The sequence below is a fragment of the Plecotus auritus genome (assembly GCF_963455305.1).
Source record: "Plecotus auritus genome assembly, chromosome: 7".
Lineage (NCBI taxonomy): Eukaryota > Metazoa > Chordata > Mammalia > Chiroptera > Vespertilionidae > Plecotus > Plecotus auritus.
The window spans coordinates 101007656-101032388 of NC_137774.1; the positions used below are offsets into that span (position 1 = coordinate 101007656).

The 24733-nt window shown below is 42.0% G+C and overlaps 1 protein-coding gene across 11 annotated transcripts in view; it reads right to left on the bottom strand.

Moving 5' to 3' along the window:
• Positions 1–11235: 11235 nt before the first annotated feature.
• SNCAIP (synuclein alpha interacting protein) overlaps positions 11236–24733 on the bottom strand; it is a 145494-nt gene continuing 131996 nt past the window's right edge. For 5 of the 11 annotated variants that reach the window (XM_080677746.1, XM_080677747.1, XM_080677743.1 and 2 more), the window contains 4 exons: positions 23443–23535; positions 21796–22864; positions 20495–20565; positions 11243–11774 (listed from right to left, as the gene is read on the bottom strand). In XM_080677746.1, coding sequence (XP_080533872.1) covers positions 11690–11774; positions 20495–20565; positions 21796–22864; positions 23443–23535 — 1318 coding nt within the window. In that variant the 3' untranslated portion in view covers positions 11243–11689. Of the gene's footprint in view, positions 11775–20494; positions 20566–21795; positions 22865–23442; positions 23536–24733 lie in introns of all 11 variants that reach the window. The other 6 variants (XM_080677745.1, XM_080677751.1, XM_080677749.1 and 3 more) reach the window with 2 other exon arrangements.

Consider the following 24733-nt stretch of genomic DNA (forward strand, 5'->3'; position numbering starts at 1 on the left):
CCAAGAAATTCTACACTCCCATTTGGTACCCTATCAGATTTATACTTCCAAAAGGAAACTCCACTTTTTTGAGACACAGAACAGAGATCGTCTATATGCTTCAATAAACATGAGTTTTTCTAGGCAAACATTACCTCTAGAATTAAGCAAACATAATGTCTCTCCAATTTTTTAGGTCTCCATTTTAAGGGTATATTGAAGGTAAAGGTCTCACCCATCAGCTTTTTAAAAATATATATTTTTATTGATTTTAGAGAGGGAGAGAGATAGAAACATCAATGATGAGAATCATTGATTGGCTGCCTTCTGCACGCCCCACACAGGGGATTGAGCCCACAAACCCAGAATGTGCCCTGACCTCCTGGTTCATAGGTTGATGCTCAACCAGCCCATCAGTCTTTAATTTATGACACAGTTCTGCTGGGACCAAATTATTAATGTGGGATGTTCACTGTTTATGCCCCTGCCCTATGCTACCAGCCAAAGAGAATGCCCTAGTTACCAGATCAATTTCCTGATTCTTTTACTTCCTACAGGAAGGGCTTCTTTTCTGCTCAGAAAGAGGTAAGGCCAATCTAGATACTAAAGTGATACAGGAAAGGGATTGTGAGGAAAGGAGGAGAAAAGAGGATGCTCTGTTGAAAGAAGTTGTGAGGAATTGTGAATTGAAATGCTCTGGATTGGCAAGCAGAGTGTTAGAAGGAGAGTTAGAAGATGCAAGGGGGTTTTAATAAATACTTTTATGGTCTTTGAATTTGGTTCTTCTTTATGGTTTTCAAGAAACATAAGTAAAGGTTTTAGGTTATTTTGAAATTACTGTTGGTTGCGGGATGCTATTTCTTGATTGACTGCAACCCTGCTCTGAGACCAAGCTGTCTGCTATAGGTTAACAAAGGTTACCCGGGCTTATGAATAGGTTTTCCTTGTTCCTATCCTTCTTACATTGTGCTATGATTATATTCATTGGCTGTTCGTGAGACAGTGAGTACTGGACACCTGTTTAAACAGAATTAAGCTTGTTCCTTCTGGCCAAGAGTTTTGTTGTGTACCTTTCTTTAAAAAAAAAAATCCAAGGCCTAGACAATTGAGACATATATTTCTGTTCTCCTTTCCTGTTTGTATTTCTCATTCTATGGTTTTTCTGAGTTGGGGAGTCCACATTAAAGGTCATAATGCTTCTGGCTCTAGGATTTGATTTCTTAAACACATCCCAGGTCAACTGGAGTGCTAGAGTTTATTACTTTTTAAAAACCAAACCTCTGCCAAGTGAAAGGAGAGAAGGGCATGTTTAGATGAAAGTGCCTGATGTTCAAATTCTGCAGTCTGTTGACATTTTATTGCTCAATGCAATTTTTCCTACCCTTCGGGGCATTTTGCTTAATGGTTTCCCAAGAACAGTATGAGGAGGCTTCAAAGCAAGCCTCAGGTTTTAGCAACAATGCTCTTATTCTAGTTTATATGAGTCACATGTCCAAAACCTTGTATAAATCTGAAGTTTTTCCTATAAACACTTATGCCCAGAAAATATGGTAAGCCATGTAAACTAGCCACTTAGATATCACACACTAATATGGAAATAAACCAGATAATTCTAATATAATAGCTTTTTGTGGGGGCTGCGAGAGGGGGGTATACCTAAACTTGATTTATTTATTTTTAATATATTTTTTATTGTTGATAGTATTACAGATGTACTAAATTAATTCAAGGATCTCTCTCCCTAGTGATCTGATAGTGCCAGCTGTTGGTGTGATGCCTTAAACATTGAATGTTTACAAAAAAACCGAAAGATGATGTATAACCCCAAGAAGTCTGTTCTTTGTGAGTATTTATTCCATGGGTCAAAGTGAATATGAGCAACTTATTAGCTTTAAAGTGGTTCTCATATTTTTTTCTTCCCAACAGTTTATGGTACTATACAGCACATTTTTACAAATTACAGTTGTAGCATATATAAATGTCACACACATTCTGCTAAACAAAACATATCTGACACAAGTTATATTTTGGACTTATGTTTGTTGTAAGATTGACTAATATAAGGAAGATTAAAGTACATATTACGATCAAATTCAAAATATCAAAATCAATAGCCAAATTATATATTACCCTCATCATATTTTAAATTTTATTTTATTTTTCCCTCATGTGGTTCTCATCTTATTGAACCACATGCATACCAATGAAAATGCCTTTATGAGGGAGATATATTTTAGTACTATTATGGTTTTAAAAAATGATGTGCCAATGCTTACACTCAAAAAGCTACCAATTCCTCACTTACTGTTATCCATTTCCAGAGCTGACTCTTCCCTAATCTTTCTATATTTGCACTGGATTGCAAATGGTCAACTGGGTCAGTCTGAATAGAAGTGTGTCTGGGAAGGCAGGACCACAGAAATAGTACTTCTGAAGGAGGAAATGCCTGGCATTAATGGTTGTACCAACCTAAAAAGTACAGAGAGGGATGATGGAATCTGATTCTCTGAGGTTTAACAAAGAAAGTATATGCTTTCCTCTCTCTGGAAGGGTGTGCACGTGCTACTTCCAGAAGTGTTGGGAGGCAGCAGGTCTCTCAGGTCGCTGCCCAGCATGCCATGGTTTTCTTCTCCCCATGTTTATTACTGAAAGGCATAAGAAAGAGCTCTCTTACCTTAAAATAAGGAGAATTGCTGGAGTCACTTCATTGCTGATAATTTCCAACAAGGTAATCCTCCAGAAACTAACATCAGCCATGCCTGCAACAATTAGGAGACTGTGGGGTCCTCACTTGTGTTTAGGAAAATGTTAGTACATATCTGAAACTTCATCTGACAGCCAGTATCCAATACTCATTGTACAACAGAGGAAATTTTCAGCCCTGGTTTTTAATTTTCTTTTTTTTTTCTGTGGGCTTAGGGATGGATCTCAATGTTATTTTAACTTAGTTTCCTCCAGGCGAGGAGATTTACTTAATTAGGTAGCCAATCAAGAAACCCTGTACTGAACATTTTGTATAGTGCAGGCCAGGCGCTCTGTAGGGTTTGTGGTGTGTCTGGAAAACAAAAGGGGTGTGGGAGGGGTGCTCAGCCTTTTAAACATGTCCAGGAGGGGACTGAATGATAGTCAAATAAAGCAACTTTTTAAAAAAGAATAGTTTATTGATTTTTAGGGAGAGAGGAAGGGGAAAGAAGAGAATCATCGATATCAGAACTCAACATCGGCCTTCTGCACCTCCTCTACCAAGCCTGCAACCTGGGCTCTGCCCTGACTGGGAATCGAACTGGATACCTTTCGGTGCCTGGGATGATGCCCAACCAACTGAGCCATACTGGCCAGGACTAACGTAACTCCTTTTAAGTGTCTACTGGGCCAAGGTAAATTCTAAAAAAGGATCCCAGAATTAAAGGTGTGATTTTTTTGTAGTCATCAAAATCTGGGGGCGGGGGACAATGGCTAGGAATTCACTGGGAATGCTGCTCTTGTACAAAAAGCAGAAAGAAGGCCTTTCTTGCTCTTCTGATCACTCTGAAGCCTAAGGAAGAATGGCTTCCTGCTGGAGATTTATCATTACAATCCAGCCATTATTGGGAATGTGACTTCATAGGATTTTTCTAGCAGATGTGTGTACAGATCCAGATAAACCTGGAAGCTCACAGCCACGATGCCAGGACTTCATTCAGATGAGCCACAAAACCGTTCCTTTCTCCTTGAAGTTTTTACAAGTTTTGGAAATTGGTTGTGTACAAGGAATCTTGCAGGTGGGCCAAAAGAGGCAACCACTGTCAATAACATAATGACCAGGAATTTATTAATCTAACTTAATATTTATTCCCTGGTATCTGTTATTTACTGTCTATAGCAAGTTTGTGAAAATTGTAAGTATGTTTATTTTTAAAGTCCATCTCTTTCAAGATAGATTGATAGATAACTTTAGTAATTTGCTTACATGTTCTTTGTGCTAAATTAACTTAAAAATGGAGAAAAACGACATAAAGAAGGAACCTAAGGTGAGAGGGGGAAGTATGAGTTATTTACCTATGAACAGCAAAGCTTTTTTTTTTTAATAAATATATTCTATTGATTTCAGAGGAGAAGGGAGAGGAAACAAGAGATAGAAACATCAATGATGAGAGAGAATCATTGATCTGCTGCCTCCTGCATGCTCCCTACTGGGGATCAAGCCCGCAACTCAGGCATGTGCCCTTGACTGGAGTCGAACCTGGAATCAGACCTGGGACCCTTCAGTCCACAGGCCAGTGCTCTATCCACTGAGTCAAACGGCTAGGGCTAGCAAAGCTTTTTGAGTATGGGACAACAAATGCAAAGAAAAACTGGGAAAGCTTAATGTAAAATGGAAGCTCTCTTTCATCTTTTATTGATCATTCTTTTCTTTGAACTCAGATAACACTTACTCATGTTGTAGGATGAGTTTTCCTTAATCACTATCATCTCTCCCCGCTCAGCTGGCCCCTCTTTCTCTCCCACTAAGCCAAAAGCTAGTCCTTAAGTCTGGAATTTATGGGACATAATGAAATAGAATATGGCTTTTTGTGATATAACTCAAGTCGGGAAAGAAAATAAAGAATCAGCATAAGTTACAGGCACTAGCAGTCACATACATCCCAGCACTAAGTTCATCTTAGCCGAGAGGTCAAAAGGCCTGTACCACCTCCATGCCTAGGACCTTAAGCACCATCCTCACTCCACCCCACCACCACATCTAGCAAGGGGAGGAGAGAAAGGAGGGAGAACAGAACAGACCATGCTGAGTGTTTAACTCAACAGGTGGTTGAACCTTGAATAGGGTGGGCGAATAAAAGGAGGAGGGCATGAGAAGGAAGGTCAAGGGTGTGTCAGTTAAAGCCATCTAAGTAGCAGCCATCAAAATGGGATAGATGTGCAAGGGACTTATTGAGGGACATACCTATGAAAGGCAAAGGGGGAGGGGGCAGGAGTAGGCTGGAGAGCCTTCAGACAGTGAGGCAGGCCTGACACCCGGGAAGGGAGAGGGGGAAGGAGGAATTGGGCAGGAAGCTCCTCAGACAGCAGCACATTTTGGAGCAAGCTTTGGCCAGGTTAAGGGGAGTCCCAGGCCACAGGTGTCCCTTAGAAGAGGACCCTGGGAGGATACACCCTGGCTCTACTACCTCTGCTGTGCTCAGTACCTGGCTAAGAAAATTCGGGGGAAGCATGGCCTTGGGGTGACTGCCACAGCAGAGCTGAAGGTGCTCCTCACAGCAGGATTCTGAAGAGAGTTCAGCAGGGTGAACTTCACAGCCACGCCAAGGAGTAGCAGGGTGCTGGCACAGGAGTTAGAAGGCCCTGAGAGTCTAGGACTAAGGTGCTGGGTCTGGGTTAGAGCAAGAAGACAGGTTGAATAACATAGAGAACTCACTTTGGAATCTCTGCCCCCTTGTCTGTGGTTTGGAAAATACTGCTTGATCAAGTTCAGAACTGAATCAGCATTTTCCAAGATGCTCTGAGTGGGATAAACTACCAGGAAGGCCATTTGGCTGTGGATATGTAGTATTCAGAACTGTGATTCTCATTTTGACACAGTCTCATTACATGGGGACATGGGCAGCCAATCACTGTACTAAGTACTATAGTTGTCTGCCTCTATTAAGTGGAAACCTTACAGCGTCCCTGCCTGGCCTCAGCCAAACCAAAAGTGATTTCTCTCTCCTTCAACAACACCCCTCCTTGAGCCCCCACCTCATATCATCCCTTGTCTTGCACCTTACATGTGTGTGCATGTGATTTCTACTGTCTTCAAAAGACAACAAATAACTTAAAGGTAACAGTTGTCTACACTTTAAATCAGCTTTGCCTTGTACATACAATCGGTGTAGGTTTCAACATCAGTTGAACAGAATGGGCAGGATTGAGCAGGTAGGGGGGTAATGTGGGAGAAAACGATGGGAACATTTATTTCCATCTACTTATTTGCAGAAGGTCTAGGGGTGGCCTATAATAGAAGACACAGATGTGTTACAACCCTTAAAAAAGGATAATGAAGTCAGAACAAAGGAAGGGGGTGGATTTGAGTGAGAGTGGCATACTAAAGAAAATGAAGCTAAGGATTGCTACTGAGATTGAATGCAAACTTTGCTTTTGACCTTTTCCTGGCAGGTGAGACAAAAAGGAAAACACAAGTTATATAAGGTTCTTATTAGCTAATAAAAAGAACACGCCAGTTTTTCTATAGGAGTAGATTTTTTTCCCTAGCACTAAGTCTAAGGAGCACTTATTTTATGACCCCTTATAGAGCCATTGGCTTCTTAAACATATGATGGTTTCAATAAGTTTTATAAAAAATATATAGAAACTTTTTCTATGTGGCTATTTCTTATATTGATTTTTGATAAATGCCATAGTTCAGAGAAGACATTTCTTTGGGGATGTAGAATGCTGTTCAATCATCAGCAATGAAATGAGGGTGATGGATTACATCTGGGCCTACAGCCTATGGAAGGATCCTGGGAACAGTATGTTACAATAATAATGACTACCGGCTATTGCATTAAGTACCAGTTTGACATTAGCAAACAAATGACGTTGTATTCAAACAGAATATATTAGCTGCATTTCCTTGAAATTTGGCTAAATAGTTCTGCACTGACACATTTTAATTTGACACTGGGCCTTCATCATATTAGAAGAGTCTAAATTCCATACGAAATTGACTCTAGTAGGTCTCACACTCGTGTTGAGAAATCACACTGGGGAATGTGAAAAGTGTTCTTCCCATTCACAAATCAGTGTAAGCACCAAAAGCAATTACACAAGTTTCTTTTTGCACTCTGAGATTCTTCAGGACTTGAACATGCTAATATGTTGCCACAGACTGGGTACCCTGGTAAGTAGACTCTGACCTTGAGATTAGTGCTCAGGAATCAATACCTATGGAAGCGTAAAGGAGGGAACAGGATAAGGCAGAGGAAGAAGTTGGCCACACCCGTGGAAAGTTCTGGCACTGGGGTGGCTTTTTGGAGTTGTCTTAAGTTGGGTGAAGGGCTGGGTCTGCATAGCCCCACGCTGGCCAGTCAACGGACACAGGCTGCCTTGGGAAGAGATGTGCTCTTGGGCAACGTTAAGTCTCTTTGGCCAAAGGCCATTCCCTGGGGGCCAACACCTGAGGGCTCTGGGCAGCAGCAGTGCCAGCAGCTGGGGGAATGAATCCTTTGTTTCTGAAAGGTGTATGCATCACAATGTATTATAGAATTTTGTATGCACTGTTTACTACACTAGCAAAACATACTTTAATCCTGGAGAACAGCCAAATATCCCCACTGAATGGTGGATAGAATAAAATTTGTGAAATGTTGCTTTATTCTAATAACCTGGATGTACACTCTTTATTCTGTATGATGAAAACATCAATTAGATTTTATATTTAGCTACTCCTGCCAGAAGCCAGAACGTCAGTGACTTAGTCAGTGAAGAGAGCTCATTTTACTCACGTGAACATCAAGCAGGATAGTCCAGGGCTTACGCAGCTGCTCCCAGAATGAAGTTCTTTCTCCTCCTGTCTCTTGCTTTTCTGGCATGGTCACTTTAGTTCTCGTGGCTGCAAGGGGTGCTGCTCTACCCAGGAGAAGAAGGGTGAAGTGCCAGGGGTGAAAGATAAGGGCCAGGCAAGTTTCTTGCTTCACAAAGTTTTCTAAAGCATCACTCTGATCTCTACTGACTTTTCATTAGCCAGAGCTGGGTCACATGACCATTCCTAATCAAGGGCACCTGGGAAAGTAATTTTACCTGAGAACATTTAGCTGACTCCTCTGATTAGGAGGAAAGGGAGGAAGGATATTGAGAAGGCAGCTAGCACTGCTTACCACCAGTAAGAGAATTTAAATTTTTCCTTCTTTGGTCCTAATTGACTGGACAATTGAAAGAACAAATTCCATAGAAAGAAAAGATAAATATGATTATAAAATATAGATAAAAATATGAGCGCAACATCACAACAGATTGCTCTACTTTGCAAATTTATCCTGTTTAACGCAGACTTTCCTCATTTCATCAAAATCACTATGCATTTATTACCAGAGATTGATGGTTGCATTTCTGCTGCTTGGGACATAGCTCTGCACATTGTAGGGATTCAGTGTGTGTGTGTGTGTGCGTGTGCATGTGCGAGTGTGCGTGTGTGTGTGTAAACAGAGGGATATATTGGTATGCAATACAGCACTGCACTGTGTAATGAGGTCATGAACTATATCATGTATCTTGCTGGAATATTATGGGGAGCCCCTGCAGTGGTGATTGGGGGATGGGTTTTAGCTTTTGCTTTGCTGTGCTTTTGTCTTGGTTATGCCACTGCCAGATGGGTAACTTTCTGATGATTTCACTTCTATAAACAGATTTTTAGGAAATTTAGAGAAATACCAGTGGAAAAGCTAGCCTCATTATGATTAACCATAGAGAGGGTGCAGGCTGGGCTGAGGGACACCCCCCCCCCCAGTGCACGAATTTCATGCACCGGGCCTCTAGTTGTTAGACAAATTACTAACCATCCTCTGCACAAAGGTGACACAAAGCTCAACAAACTTATGTTCTCATAGAAAACAGGAAAAATTATTGAAAACTATATAATAGTAAAAGAGTAAAGGAAAATAATACCAGAGATAACACAGAACATATAGACAAATCTATCAACAAATGAGAGTTATAGGCAATAGACAGAATGAACACTATTTATATGGGGAGAAATGGTAATAACCCTGTTGTAACAAATTCCTTATCCTTACTTGGCTTTATCAACTTAACATTAAGCATAAAGGTGGCATCTGAAGAAGTAACATTTAACCTAATTTATATCAGGGAGTCTTTCAGAGAATTATTTAAATATTTATTTTATACTTATTTCCTCTAGTCCGGACTATCTAGGATGTTGCTTATGAATATTCATTTTGAGGAAAAAACACCACAATTCTTAAAATTTACTTGAAGATACCCTTTGACGGTCTTGTTCCCGCTACCCTCTCTGTGCTGTACATCTAGAACATTCTTATACGGATTGATGTCTTGATACTAATGTTTTATGAGAATAAATAATTGGAACTCAATCCATCCAAAGTGGTGAAGGTTTGGTTTCTTGTTATCGTTTCTAAGAAACATTCTTCATTTGATGTGTTGAACTTTGGCAATACAAGTCCCTTTAGTGACATAAAAGAAGCCAGTCTTTAAAAGATGCTGACAGATGTTGTGATAGTTTTTTTTTACAATGGAGCTGTTTCCTGCTCCACTGCATGTAATTAGACATGCAGACAGAGCTTTCCCCAACTTACTGCCCCAAAGGGAGGGGTTGGGGCCGGCACCGCAAAGCTCTCCTTACTAAAAGGAAACACTTTTAACATGTGAATGTCTTGATTCCTACAAAGAAATGTTTTCATTTTTTAAAATTCTGCATAAAACTAGGTTTATGGTAATGAAAATATCATTTCTATGAAGTTCAAGCAAACAATGTATCCCCTTCATAAGGAACTTGGATGGGAAAGATATTTTCCACATAAGCTTTAAGGACCTGCATTTTCAGTGTCCTAGCAACATCATCCAGCACTCACTGCATTGTCTCGCAGTCTGGCTCATCTGAATCTGCTCAACTTCCCCGTTTTACCTTTTACAAATTCTTTGCTTTTCTTTGCTTAGTACTGTGGTATTTCAAATGATAGTGTTAATCGTCAAATTGCCAGAGTTTTCTAGGTTGAGGTAGTATCTCTTTCTTTCAAACTCTAGAGATTTTCTTTGCTGTATTTAATTGGGAACTCTGTGTCTGGATTATAAAATCTTCAGAATACCCAGCCCAACTTCAACATTCAAGTTTAAAAACGCAGTCTAAGGACAAAACTGTGGCCTCTGGGGGACACAGCACTCTCAGGATCTCCTTCCTTTGTGGACCCCCTTCTAGAGCTAAGTCCCTAAGGTTGGCTCTTGTGTGATCCCAGCATCACCTCCTCTGTACCAAGCAGAAAACACAGGAATCTAAATTCCATGTGTGCTTGCCATATATTCTCTATTAGAGGCTCAAGCACTAGAACAGAGCAGTGAAACCTGAGAAAGCAATCAAAGGGGGCACAATCAAGGGGCCAAAATCAGAACAGGGCATCTCAGTTGATGAAAAGACAATGTGAGAAATGCACAACCACACATGGAACCAGGTTCCAACAACAGAAACTCACAGGACAAGAACAGAGCAAATGGGCGGAAATTTATAGACATGCTGCTCTGTAAGCTAGAAGGAACCTACCTTCTAGATGTGTACGTAGTCCAGTCTTGCCCTTTCCCAGGTTTACCAAGGAGGCAGTATCTTTTACCCAAGACCAAAGAATTGTCCACAAGTAGAGCCAACACCACAACTCCTGTTTCCTGTGTGCTAGTCCAGTGGGCAATGTATTAAGGAGATAGCATAGTGCTGGACAGATGGATAAAGTGTAATGGAGACGGTGAGAAAATGTGTACCAAAGCCAATTCTTCCATTTACCTTGGACACAGGACTTAAACTTTCTGAAGTTTAATTTTCTAATTTATAAAATGGGAGTAATGTCTGCACACAAGTGAGGTTGGTGCATAAAAGGCACTTAAATATTAGCTCCTTCTTCTATACCTCACTGCATCTCATCAAGACCAAGTTTTTCAGATGGCCCACATATGCAAAATGACTTCTTAATTTGGTCCCTTGGCTTATTTTGTCCACAGGATACAGAATGCTCCACATTTGACTGCAGTGACATTGCTAGTAACTGTTTATTCGTGGCATACAGTGCTCTTTCCTACTGGTAAGAATATATTGCTCTTTAATACTAAAATCTGACAGGGCCTCTTGTAGGCAGGCTCTGCCAACACTTTGCAAATAAAACTCTTGAAGTTTCAACAGAAATATATTTTTACGTGATAAGATGAAATCTCATGCAACTTACTGCTTCCATCCATGGATTGAAAAAGCTACATCAATAGGGCTGTTATAAACTCAGGCTCCACGCTGTCTCCTAAAGGGATTAGACAAGCTTCATAATGTGCAAGAGGCAGAAAAAAAAAGTGACCCAAGAAGGGGCTAAATCCTCAGTTGTCATTAGTATTTTCTCATGTCAACGCTGTGATTTGAAAAGACAGAGGAATTGACTTATTTTATATACTTGTTTGATCCTTTAGTACTTAATGAAAACTAGAATGTTTTATTTGATCCCTGTGGGAACACAGCTAACCTGGGCAGTTTGTTCCTGAAATAAAATAGCAGCAATTAAAATACTCTGAGTCCCTTAGAAATCAGATCAGAGATTTATTAGAAAGGTGTCCCCAGCTTATAGGTGGCTGTTAACATTGTTTTATTTCCTTGATACAAAAAGTAGAAATGCCAGAAAAATGTTCTTGACAGAAAACAATATCACTGGCCTGGTCTCATTGAGATGCCGAGCCCAAGCTGCCCATATTATGGGGAAAGGGAAGTTCAATCAACATTAGCAAACACTCATGCAATTGATAAAATACAAAACCATGTCAGTGGCTTGGTGAATGTCTCTTTAAAAACAAGTTATATATACAAATATCACCCCCCAAAATGTGTCTGCTATAGGCTACCACTACAGATTTAAGGCATCCTGAAACTCCATTCTGCTGCTGGCGAGGCATTGTTCCCATGGTTCTATTTCCACAGAGGAGAGTCCCGTTTCCAATGGTGTCCAGAGGGCAGCGATGGTAAAAAAGTGATTTACAAGAAGAGTTCTTTTGGCTCTGGCTCAACAATGTGCTTTATGCTGTAGGATTTCTTCATTCTCCTATTGATGTCATTATGCCTAAGCAGAAGAGAAACCACGAGGCCAAAATTAGATAAAACTACGGTCAAGTTACAAGACAATACCACTAACCAATTCACCAAAAATGGAAGTTATCCTCACACAAACCACACTGCAGAACACTTCATTCCAGTAGGCAAATTATTCTCTTTTCATATAAACCACTCTTTGAAAAATAAGTCAAAAATATGTTGTAACACTCATGGAGTGAACACTTTTAAATTCTCAATTCCAACTGCTGATTGAAATCCAGGTGAAATTCTATAGTCAAGTGAATTTTATCACAAACAAAATAGAAAGTATGTATGATACTGGTGATTTAGTGGAAACATGAGGTATTTGTATTTTATTTACATGGATTCACTGGTGACACCTTTTATTCTCCAATAAGCTTAATAGCTTCTTGTTGTTGTTGTTAATCTTCACCCGAGGATATTTTTCCATTGATTTTGAGAGAGAGTGGAAGGGACGGGGAGAGACAGAGTGAGAGAAACATCGATATGAGAAAGACACATTGATTGTTGCCTCCAGCAGGTGCCCCAGCCGGCCAGGATGGAGTCTGCAACCCAGGTGCATGCCCTTGACCGGAATCAAACTCACGCCCCTTCAGTTTGTGGGCTGACGCTCTATCCACTGAGCCAACTGGCTAGGGCAGCTTTAAAGTTATTAATCATTTAAAGAGGATGCTTTTTTGGTGGGTGTGTGATTACTGAGTAGTACATGTTAGAAGAACACAACTAGGTAAACCTATAGGGAAAAGAAGAAACCAGGGAACAATAATGCTGTTTTCCCCTCAATACTTGATATCTAGTAAGTCTGTGGAAAGAAGTACCAGCTGAACACTTGGAACAGTTTTGTTTTTTAGGTGAATTGCCCTCTGAGTAGATGCACTCATTTTCATGGGATATTAGTCCCATCCTCTGGATAAAATCTTCCAGAAAGGAGAGATCTCCTGAGAGCCAGAAGGCCTTAATATTACCAATTCCTCCTTGTTGCTACGTTAGACAAAAACAAGCTCTCTGTGGTAATGGTACTTGCTAGCAAGAGGACATAATTGGATAGAGAACTCCAAGTATGGTCTTATAGCCTCAAAATCATGCTCACTTACAAAGACCATGTAGTCTATTCTTAGTGTTTTTATTATTACTAGAGGCCCAGTGCACGAAATTTGTGCACAGGGGTGTGTGTGTGTGTGTGTCCCTCAGCCCAGCCTGCACCCTCTCCAATCTGGGACCCCTCAAGGGATGTCCCACTGTCCGGTGGGATCGAACCTAAATGGGCAGTCGGACATCCCTCTCACAATCCAGGACTGCTGGCTCCCAACCGCTTGGCTGCCTGCCTGCCTGATTGCCCCTAACCACTTCTGCCTGCCAGCCTGATCAACCCTTAACCACTCCCCTGCCAGAATGATTGATGCCTAACTGCTCCCCTGCTGGTCCGATTGCCCCCAACTGCCCTCCCCTGCTGGCCTGGTCCCCCCTAACTTCCCTCCCTTGCCAGCCTGGTTGCCCCTAACTGCCCTCCCCTGCCAGACTGGTCGCCCCTAACTTCCCTCCCTTGCCAGCCTGGTCGCCCCCAACTGCCCTCCCCTGCAGGCCTGATCGCCCACAACTGCCCTCCCCTGCTGGCCATCTTGTGGCAGCCATCTTGTATCCACATGGGGGCAGCCATCTTTGACCACATGGGTGCGGCCATCTTGTGTGTTGGAGTGATGGTCAATTTGCATATTACCCTTTTATTATATAGGATTATTTTTAATCTTCACCCAAGAATATTTTTCTATTGATTTTTAGAGAGAGTGGAAGAGCGAAGGAAATACAGAAATATTGATGTGAGAGAAAGATCAATTGGTTGCCTCCTGCATGAACCCTGACTGGGGCCCAGGCCAGGGAGGAGCCTGCAAGCGAGGTACATGCCCTTGACCGGAATCAAACCCGGGACCCTTCAGTCTGCAGGTTGATGCTCTATCCACTGAGCCAAAGCTGCTAGGGCATATTCTTAGTGTTTTAATAAGTATTTGATTATTGTCACAATATGAAAGATGTAATTCTTAATTTTATGTATTCGTCTGTATAGAACTACAGAGAGTTGTCCATGTGTAAAAAAGGGAGAAGGAAAAACCCAGCTGATTGAAAGACATTGTAAGGACTTCCAATTAAACATGGTGGATTAAATACACATTTTCTTACAAAACAACAGTACATTAAAAAAGGAAAGACATAAAAAAAAGCATAAACCTAAATGAATATGGGTAATGGGAGAGGAGATGATAGCAGACAAAAATTCCAATAATATTTCAGAAACAGGAAGGAGAATGGACAGGTGTAGTGTTTCTGCTTTAATGTAAGAGATACCGTGGTCAAAAACACTAAAAAGAACACTTTCTGCAGGACAAATCCAGAATGATTAGAGCTGAATATATACCCAGCAAAATGTTAATTTGAGGCATTTATCTGAATAATATCAGGCTAATTCAAGCATCCCTGAACCCTTCAATTACTCAGTCCTTAATTACCAGTATTCTAAAGAACAAAAGTATTTCAGTAATTCTAGCATGAATTATTCAGATAATTTGCTGGTCCTTGATTTCATTTTTGGATATAAAATCACATTCTCAGTGACTAAAATTGTAAAGAAGAAAAGGCTTGAATTTAAATCACAGTTTTTCATGTACTTGAATTTGCTGACTCCTCTAGGCATGGATTTCCATAGCCCAGACGGCAACTTAGAGGGTTAGTCTTACATGGTCCACGGGCATGCATTACATTTCCCCTGATAACCAAAATAGGGGACGTTGCTACTTTTGTGGTCCCCTTCCAAGCTTTAGTGAGAGAGCATATCTACAAATCCCAGCTACTAAAAAATGAGATTCTGGTTCAAAGAACGAAAACCCAAGTACCCAAACCAACACTCCCTGTTGATAGGTGGACTTGAAATCAGAAGGCCTAGCTTTAAACAGAGCACACCACACTTTCCGTGAGATGACAGCCTCGGTCCTTCTGCTTTACTTCGCTTTTGCCCTCTTCTTCCATTTCTTCCCTCTAGCTCTCCCTCTCTCCAAATATGTATGAAGTCCTAGCGTGTGCCAGCCAGCATGCTGGACACTTGGGATACAACTGGGGGTATGATACTACCATCAGGGGTCACTGTTCTCATGATGTTCTTGGACCTTTCATGGAATTTACCATTTTTTAATGGTGTCCTCTTAATTCTTTCTTGATTATGATCTCACTGAATGAAGGGACCATGCCTACTGTGGCACAGCAAAATGCATGGCTTAGAGCTGACGATACTGTTGAAATGAGTGCGCTGGCAACTCAGGGATGCGGGTCTAGGAACATCCCATATCTGCACTGATCTCTGCATGGGAAGGAAAATCCCAAGTGACTGGTTGGAGCAGGGATGCTTGGTGAAGGTATTTGATGGTGCTGAGTAAAGTCTCCATCTGGTACTTTTAAACCTCAAGTAACTTGCTGATTCATTAAAACTCCAGCCTGAAGAGAGTTCACAGACAGGCACTGCTCTTTTAGTGTGCAAGGATAGCCTAGTTGTGGCAGACAGGGCACCGTGAGGACTCACACTAGAATGTGTCCCTTTTGGAGTTACACAGTTCAAAACCGGACCCTGGGGGAGTGAGGAAAGGAGAGTGGAGTTGGGTGAAGGGAGTTTTGTTCTTAAGTTGTGTGACTACACCGAAACCAGGATTAGCATGCTGGAAGAATGTATTTCCAGTGGGATGATTTTAGTTTCCAAGGCAGGTCTCCCCCTGCACCTCCTCCCTATAGTTCATGAGTGTTCCTCATGTTCATTTCTTGCCTTCCGAAGGCAGTGCTTTAAGAACATAGGATCTTCACTGTAATAGCTTTTTATTTTTTTATTTTTCCTGTGTCTCAACTCATTCTACTTTTATATTAAACTCACTGCCTTTCTGTGTTGGAATATGCTTTCTCCTTTTCCCAGGGGGCGCAAGGAGCTTATGAAAAGAAGCTGCATTTGTGAATCATGCTCTCATCAATCCTGAGAGCTCTGGCAGCTTTCAGAAAGCGTCTGCTAAATTGTGCTTGGATGCTGGAAAGATCCAGTCACTTTAAGTATTCCCCATAACATGGACATTTTTCTCTAAGCAGAGTATCCTACTAACAGCCAACGGTAATGTACAGCTGTGGCTCCTTTCAGAGGAGAACCTGTCAATTAATGGAATCTGGAGGAATGGTTCAAGGTTGGGCTCTCCTTCCTTCTTCCAAGTCGTATGGACAAAGCTTCAGTGTGAAATGCAGGTTTTCTCTTGGAATCAAATTTGAACCCTAGGGAGACAGAGGTGGGGGTGGGAGGGACAAGAGTTGTGCAGGGAGCACAGAACACTGGGGAACGTGCGGAGGTGTGGAAAGGAAGGAGACCAGATAGGCTCTTGGGGGGGCATGTGGGCTTCTGGAGCATAGATGATTGATCACCTCAAGTCAGGAATCATCTCCTCCTGACTGACTGGCTCTGGACCCAGAGCTAGTATATTAGAAATGAAAAAAACACACAAATACTTCAGATGAAGCTTAGACTTAGAAACTATAGGTTTTTTTAGCAGGAAGTCTAATGTCTTAAGTGTTACAAAATACCCTTTTAGTAATAGCACTTTAACAAACTTTCCTAAATGGTTACATTGAGAAGATTCTGTCTGCTTTCCTGGGTGCGCTCTAGAACTATGCAATCAAACACATACTCAGAGAGCCTAGAAGCGTACCCATGGCTACTTATATAATCACCCCCGACAAGGATCCTTAAAAAACATGTAGGTTAAAAATAAATACTTCCAGGTCAAACATTTAAGGAAATATTAAAATGTGGTCACTTTATTATATCCAGAGACATTATGGCAAAGATGCACTTGCTCAGTAGGATCAGGAATTCCTTTCTGGGCCAAATGCATGTTTCCATCGGGATCTGGAAATGCTGCTCAGTGGGGCTGAGGATCAAGTTTCAGCCAGGGCCTCACCTCTATGTTCCCAATGTCTTCCACATCTCTGCTCATTTTGCTGTTTAGAATTATGTTCTGATAATATAACAATAAAACAAGAAATGTATGTGTGTGTGTGTGTGTGTGTGTGTGTGTGTGTATGCACATGCTTGCCAACTGGTGGCGGTGGGCACCCTGAACTTATCTCCTGTTGGGTACAGCAGAGGACTACTACCATATGCTCGCATTATCTCAGGCCAAACATATCACTCTGGTGTGGTTGCTGAACAATCTTGATATCTATGTAAAATATCTGATGCTAGCTCTTGGCTCTACACGTATAATTCTGAGTATGGCTAATTCCTTCATAGAAAAATCCACACTCATGGTGTTTATTGCTTACTGTCTTAAAGGAGAGTCTATTCTCAAGTTGGTCCTAGGATCAAGAGTCTCCTGATGTTCACCCTTCAGGGCACAGTGCCACCGTGGTCAGAGAGGGTGTGACGGGTAGTGGTCAAGGGTTAATACCCTCTGCCCATTCGTAACTGGAACCAATACTCATTTCATTTGCTACAGATCTCAGATAGACTTAAACTCTGGGAAATGGATGGCTTATTGACATTTTAAGACAAGTAATGGCAAACATTCTCTTGGAGTTGTAATAACTCAAAACCAATTTGTCCTTTGTAATAAAAAGTAGAGATAAATCTGACTGTTATAAACAAAGTCATCCTCTGCAGTTGAAACACACTGGGAAAACTGTTCAAAGTAATAGAGTTGAATCTAATTTTAAAAGGCATTGAAAAGAAATTTAGATTCTCTCTATCAAGCTGTGACCAATTTAGAAAAATAAATAGCAAACAGAACCCCCTCACAGCGCTGACATTCTTTAAAATGTTGCATTTATTGCCCCCATTTTTTTATTTACCAGGAAAAATAAAAAATTCTCTGGAACTGAAATGTGATTCCAGTGTATGCCTGGAAATGGGGCCCAATGCCTCACCCTTCCTCCCAGGGCTATACCGACAGGGCCATTCAGTGGCATAATGTGTGGAGCCAACACTAACCCACTGATTGCCATTGGTTTCTAAAGTTATATGATCCTGGCAATCCTGCTACCTGAGAGGGGCCATCTGGCCTTCAAGCAAGTTCTAGGGACAAGATGTGAAGCCATCACTGATGGATGAACACCTGGTTCCTTTCCTTCTTGCATCTTTCTATGGGATGCTTTCTCTGTGGGCCTCACAGGCAAAATGAAGCAGGCACGAGAGTTGATTAGGTGTTTTTCATGCCCATGTTCCCATGCTAGTCTTAATTTCTCTGAGGAATCCTTATTTCAACTAGAGATTCCCATCCTTCCTTTGCCTAAGGAGTAACTGGCTGGCTGTCCCTGCCTCTGGGTGATTATGAGTGAAAGAGGGAAATCTCCCCTCTCTGTCATGAACAAAGCAGTCAAACTAAAATACAGTGCAGGTTAATTTATAAGGCAGAGATGGAAATGGCCAGGATGCTTATTTAAATACAATGAATATGTTTACTTTTGGGTTTCTATTTATCACCGAAATCAAATTTAATACAAAAAGCCAGGGAATCTGATAGGTTCGAAACAGCCTTCAGAATGCTTGTTTCTTAAACTGACTAGGGAACTGTTAACCTCACGTCAGATATCCAAGTAGCCCCATAACCACGGGCTGTGCTCTGATTTTTGTCATCCTACTACAGTACATTATTCAGCTTTGTTCCCTTGCTTATAGGAGGACAGGATGAACTATTTCTGGCAGGAGAATGTACTGTGATACTGTCTTTTTTTCCAGGTGCTAAAGAAGCCTGGAAGAAATGAGGGGTCCTCTGCAGCCCCCTACCCACAAGAGCTGGTCAGTCTTTGTACTTGATTCCCTCAGGGTATCATTGGGGACTTCTGTTTAAGGACAAAAACAGAATTTTCTAGGCACCAGAAATGGGGACAGTGAAGGTATGTGGGTGGGGAAGGTAGGTTAGGAGAAGTGCCAGTGCCTATGTCTGGGGAGGGAGCTGATATTTTTCCTGTTCCCTCCCCACCCCCAGGCACTGGGCTGTCAGCTGGCCAAGATTCCCGGGCCCAGTGTGGCCAAAGCAGCCCAGACTTGGGCAACACGTGAGCCTGCCCCAAGCAGAACTCTGGTGACCAGTAAACGCTGAACATTCAAGGCACTTCCTTCAATTTACTGAATTAATGAGACCCCTAGGGGCACCCACTAAAATGACTGTGATGGTCTAGCCCCGTGGTCGGCAAGCTGCGGCTCGCGAGCCACATGCGGCTCTTTGGCCCCTTGAGTGTGGCTCTTCCACAAAATACCACAGCCTGGGCAAGTCTATTTTGAAGAAGTGGCATTAGAAGAAGTTTAAGTTTAAAAAATTTGGCTCTCAAAAGAAATTTCAATCGTTGTACTGTTGATATTTGGCTCTGCTGACTAATGAGTTTGCCGACCACTGGTCTAGCCTGAATAGAGACCTGAAGCAGATTAAATTTGATTTAGAGGAGAGGAGGGAAGGAGAGTGACATTTATCATGTCTTAGTATTCAGAACTAAAATTCATACCCACAACACATGCACTCATTTGTGTGTGTGTGTGTGTGTGTGTGTGTGTGTGTGTATACGCACAAACATTTTGGAGGATTTTGGAAGAGGGCTAAAAGGTGTGTCATACTTTTAATTTAAATTAACTTTAATTTTAAGTTAAATGATTTGTTTAATTTAAATTTAATTTAAATGATTTAAAAGTGACAGTCTCCTTTTAAAATGGGTTTGGGTGTAACTCCTCTGAAATAAACCAGTCAGGGCACTGCCTGCATTGACTCCCCTCCACTGCGCTCTTTTTCCTGCCCCCTGTTCCCCACCTTGTCAGGGAGAAATGCATATCCCCCAGGAAGATGAAACAAAGCTAGGCTACGGGAGGACTCTGCCCAAGGAGGAGTCCAGCCACCTGTGACCTTCAACATGACCCTCTTATGCACAGTCCATGCATTTCAACTTGTAATGGTTTTGTGTGAGAAAAAGACCGGCTTACTGACTGGCACTGTGGTTCCGAATGCTACGCTGGAGCAATTTCAGAATGGCAGGGCCCAGCTTCTCCTAGGGGCAGCAGAATAGTGATGAAATTAGCTTTCTGTCTATGATCAACAATGAAAGAAACCCTCAGCTCTGCTTCAAAGTTCTGATCCTGAGTGGAGGTTGACTCATTCCACCCATGACAGGAAATTTAATTTCTGTACCTACTTGGTACTTGACTCCATGAAAACAAAGACTGAAAGCCAAAGTCAACTGGGAAACACAGCGTGTTTGTGAGTGGAGTAGACTCCTGGGCCCTCTGCTGCTGGAATGAAGCCCCTCCTACAGGGCACTTGCTTCCTCTCTAAGGGCCAGTTACAAGCCTGCCTGCTTCTATTCGGGGGAAGGGCTATAGGCTTCTTCTTCCTTGGTGTCAACCCTGCTAAGTGGCTCCAGGGTCATGATTTAAAAGGTCATGCAGCCTGGCTGGCATAGCTCAGTGGTTGAGCATGGACCTGCGAACCAGGTCACAGTTTCATTCCCGGTCAGGGCACATGCCTGCGTTGCGGGCTTGATCCCCAGTAGGGGGCATGCATGAGGCATCCAATTAATGATTCTCTCTCCCTCCCCCTTCCTCTCTGAAATCAATAAAAATATATTTTAAAAATAAATAGAGAAGAAAAGGTCATGCAATTCAAAGTGAAGGCATGGCACCCCTGCTCTATGCATCCCCACCCCACATACCGTGTGCAGTTATGCAGATGCTCTTCAGTCAGCGTGTTAGAGGGAAGGCTGATGCAGCTGCTGGCCTTTTCCTAGAGGTGCAATTAAACATCATCTGAAACATGCAGCAAGCTCAGCACATGCAAGTCTCAATGAACGGGCGGCATGCAGGGGAGAGAGTAGACTTGAAGCTTTGTGTACACTTTAAGGAGCTGGGGGAGGGGACTGTTGAGAAAATCCTAGTACTCCTGAGCAAGAGAACCCGTCCAGTTACTTGGAATAGTTTTATCTGAGCAATGTATATTTGGTCATATTTAACCCCAAGGGCCTGGTGTTTGGGGCACAAGTGTGACTCTTCTAGCTGAAACAAATACAGCTGAAGTTCTTTATAATGAAGGCAATTCATGGTGGAAACCAATCGGGGTTTATTTAATTAGAGAGATAGTAACTAAAACTTGATGTTGGTATCGCAAAAAGAATTAGACAGTTCTGAGTCCTGGCTGGGAGTGTACCTTGTACCAAATAATAAATCATGTGGGTGTGACTCTCTAGATTGCATGATGGATATTCTGGGTCCTTCCATTCCTGAGTTTTGCATTTTGGCTGCCATACCATTTTTGAGGGCATGGCGTGCACAGAGCATGCTGGAAACATCGCCTAAAAAGATGCTCGTGTTTCTTATTCACTGGATTTGAACCACAGATTATAGTGCATGGTTTTCCAACAAATGCAATTATAAAACGTTGTTCGTGGCTCACTCTGCCACCCTCTGTGTGCTGGCAAGCACTCAGCTGCTCCGGCCTCCTGATCCATACGCAGGGGCCCGCATTGAACAATGCCAATGTGGAGGTCCCTGTGGTGTATTTATTTTAAAGATCACTCCAGTGTTGAATAGTTAAGTCTTTAGAAATAGAGTTTCTATTTACGTGCTCTTTAATTGGGCTTGGGAATAAACCATCCAGTCACATGAGGAAAACAAACTCTTCCTGAGGCAGACTCCACGCCCAAGAAGGGCCTGGTTTCCCATCAACTGGTGGTCGAGGACTCCTAATACTCAAGGATCAAACTATTTAGGGAAATTTAGAGATCAGAATGTAATTTCCTGTGATTTATTTAATCTTTCTCTCAGAGTATTATCCAGAGGAATAGCAAAGGGTCTGTACTCTAACATATCTCATTAGAAACACATAAATTTGGCTTTCCATCCATTCCTTTGGAATTTTTCTGGGGATTACCTCAAGGTGACAAAGGTCAGCAATCTGCAATGTCAAGAATGACAAAATTCAAAGGAAAAAAAGAGATATCCTCCAAATAGCACTTACCGCCTTATTCTTTCCTTTGCTAGCAGCGCTTATGGGGTTTCCCTTGGCATCTGTCGTCTTCCTTCCAAGTGAGGTTAAGGGCAGTGTGCAAGTCTTCAGCTGGTTGACCGCCTGATAATTATTATTATTGTTCTGGTTGCCACTGAGTGTCTCCATGATGGATCGAAAAGTCCCGAAAGGCCTTTTTAGCTGATCCCCTGATTCGCTACTTGTGGAGGTCCGCTGGAGGGTCCTGCCCTTATCTCTGTCCTTCTCTCCATTGAGTTCAAGGCCAGTTTGCTCCATCTGCACCACAGGCTCCTCAAAGGTGACTCTGAGTTTCAAGTTCTGAGATGTCCGGCGCTTGGAGGATGGAGACTTGAGGGCACTCTTGGGACTCGTGGCCACTTTCTGGGCAGCTGTGCTGTCAGGGCTGGGCAGAGTGGGGTCTCCAGAGGGCTGGCTTGGGGGAGTGGTCCCTGAGCCTGGACCATGGGATTCCAAGTCTGGTTCGCTGCTCTCTGAGGTGGGAGATGGGCTGTGGCCATCCAGAGATTTGGAGGCCTTGATCCCGAAAGGAAACCTGCGTCCTGACGCCAAGGTGTGTTTCTTGATCATCAAGTGTAAGCTTTCTGCGCTGTCTATGGCCTCTGCACTTTCCACGATGGGCTGTGGCCTGGGCCGCTCGGCCTTCCTCACGGGTGTGCTCTTGGGGTCCTCGGAGGTGTTGGAGTCTGTGTCCGACTCACTCAGTGACCGCTGCATCAGCTGCCTCAGTCGGGCTAACTTCAGTTCCCTCTTCTCCGGAGGGATCTTCTTGGAATTTCTAGAGGAAGCCTGAGTATCCTGGAATTCCAAGGACAGCTTTTCCTGGGTGCAGACATTCTCTGAGATGTCTTTCCCCAATAACTGGCGAAGGATTCTATCTGAATCTTCATCTTTTGCTTTAGCTCTGGCCCGGCTGGATGCTGACAGGCTTGCAAGGACCTGCATCCCCTCTTGGACTCCTGGTTTGCTTTTGGCTACAGACTCATCATCGGTATCTGGGGATTTCCACTGGGACTTTCTGGAAGCAGGAGAGCATGGTGAACTGAAAAGAGGAGGAAGGACAAATTGGGATGATTTCCTACTGGGTTAAAATGACTCGGCCCCAAGTCATGGCATGGTCTTGACTACCACTAAAAACTTACAAATCAATAAGATTGGAATAAGAATAATCACTTAATGTTTGTTCAAAGCAATTCACAAATACTCCATAGGGGCAACCATAACCTAAGTATAGTATGCCTCATACCTTATACTATGACAAAAATTGTCTACTACTTTACTATTTGCACATGAATCTTGCACAGATTTTTTCAATTTATCCCATCTTCAACAACCTAATGAACCTATATATCCTTATTCCCATTTTATAGGTGACGAAATGAAAGAGTAAATGACTTGTTCACAGTCAATGAACGAAGAAATGGCAGAGCAGAGACAAACCAGTTCATCAGACCCCACGTCCAGCGCCTTTTCCCTGGGCTATTGAATTCTTATTCCTCTTTATAAAGCTAAAATGTGTTCTGTTGTCATTTTCTTAAAAGACATTAGAAGGAAGTCCAAAAGAAGGCTCCGAGATTTAAGAGATGTAAGGACTCCATCCACTGATGTTTCTGGCATTACCTGGGTGAAGAAAGGAGTGACTTGCCCTCAGATCTCTGGGCCTCTAGGAGTTGCTGGAGCTGGTGCTGTAGTGTGACCCGTTCCACTGTCTGTCTGGGAAAACAGACCAAGGCAGTAAACTCTCTGGTATACAGTGCCTACTATGAATCAGCAGGTATAAAATTTTTCATGATAATTTACAAAAAGTTGCTATAAATCTGAAACCCTCATAAACGTGCATAATCTTCATCCTTACAGTTCAGAAAGTTTCCCAAAGATACAATCAAAAGCATCCAAAATGGATGTAAATTTATTATTCATATGGTGGAGAACTGTAAGTAACCTAAATGCTCATCAATAAGACTGAGTAAAAAACCTGTAATTATTTCTATAAAGGGAGCTATTAAAATGATAACACACTTGGATATATATTTATTTAAAATTTAAAAAAGTACATTCATGCCTCCTTTGTCAAATATTAATTGAGCATAGTGGTTTGGGTCGATAGCTGGATTCTCTATTCTATTCCATTGGTCTATATGTCTGTTCTTGTGCCAGTACCAGGCTGTTTTGAGAACAGTGGCTTTGTAATACAGCTTGAAATCTGGTATTGAGATCCCTCCTACTTTATTCTTCTTTCTCAGGATTGCTGTGGCTATTCGGGGTCTTTTTTATTACAGATGAATTTTTGGAGAGTTCTTTCTAGGTCTGTGAAATATGCCGCTGGTATTTTAATGGGAGTCAAGATAGTCTCTTCAATAAATGGTGTTGGGAAAATTGGACAGATACATGCAAAAAAATGAAACTAGATCACCAACTTACACCATACACAAAAATAAACTCTAAATGGATACAGGACTTAAACATAAAACGGGAAACCATAAAAATACTAGAGGAATCCACAGGCAGCAAAATCTCAGACATATGCCAAAAGAACTCTGATACTGCCCCTAGGGCAATGGAAGCCAAAGAGAAAATAAACAAATGGGACTACATCAAAATAAAAAGCTTTTGCACAGCAAAAGAAACCATCAACAAAACAACAAGAAACCCCACTGTATGGGAGAACATATTTGCAAATGGTATCACTGATAAAGGTTTAATCTCCAACATCTATAGGCAGCTTATACTTAATAAAAGGAAGATAAATAATCCAATAAAAAAATGGGCAACTGACCTAAATAGAACCTTTTCGAAAGAAGACAGAAGGAAGGCCAAGAGACACATGAAAACATGCTCAAAGTCACTAATTATCCGAGAGATGAAAATCAAAATGACAATGCGATACCATCTCACACCTGTCAGAATGGCT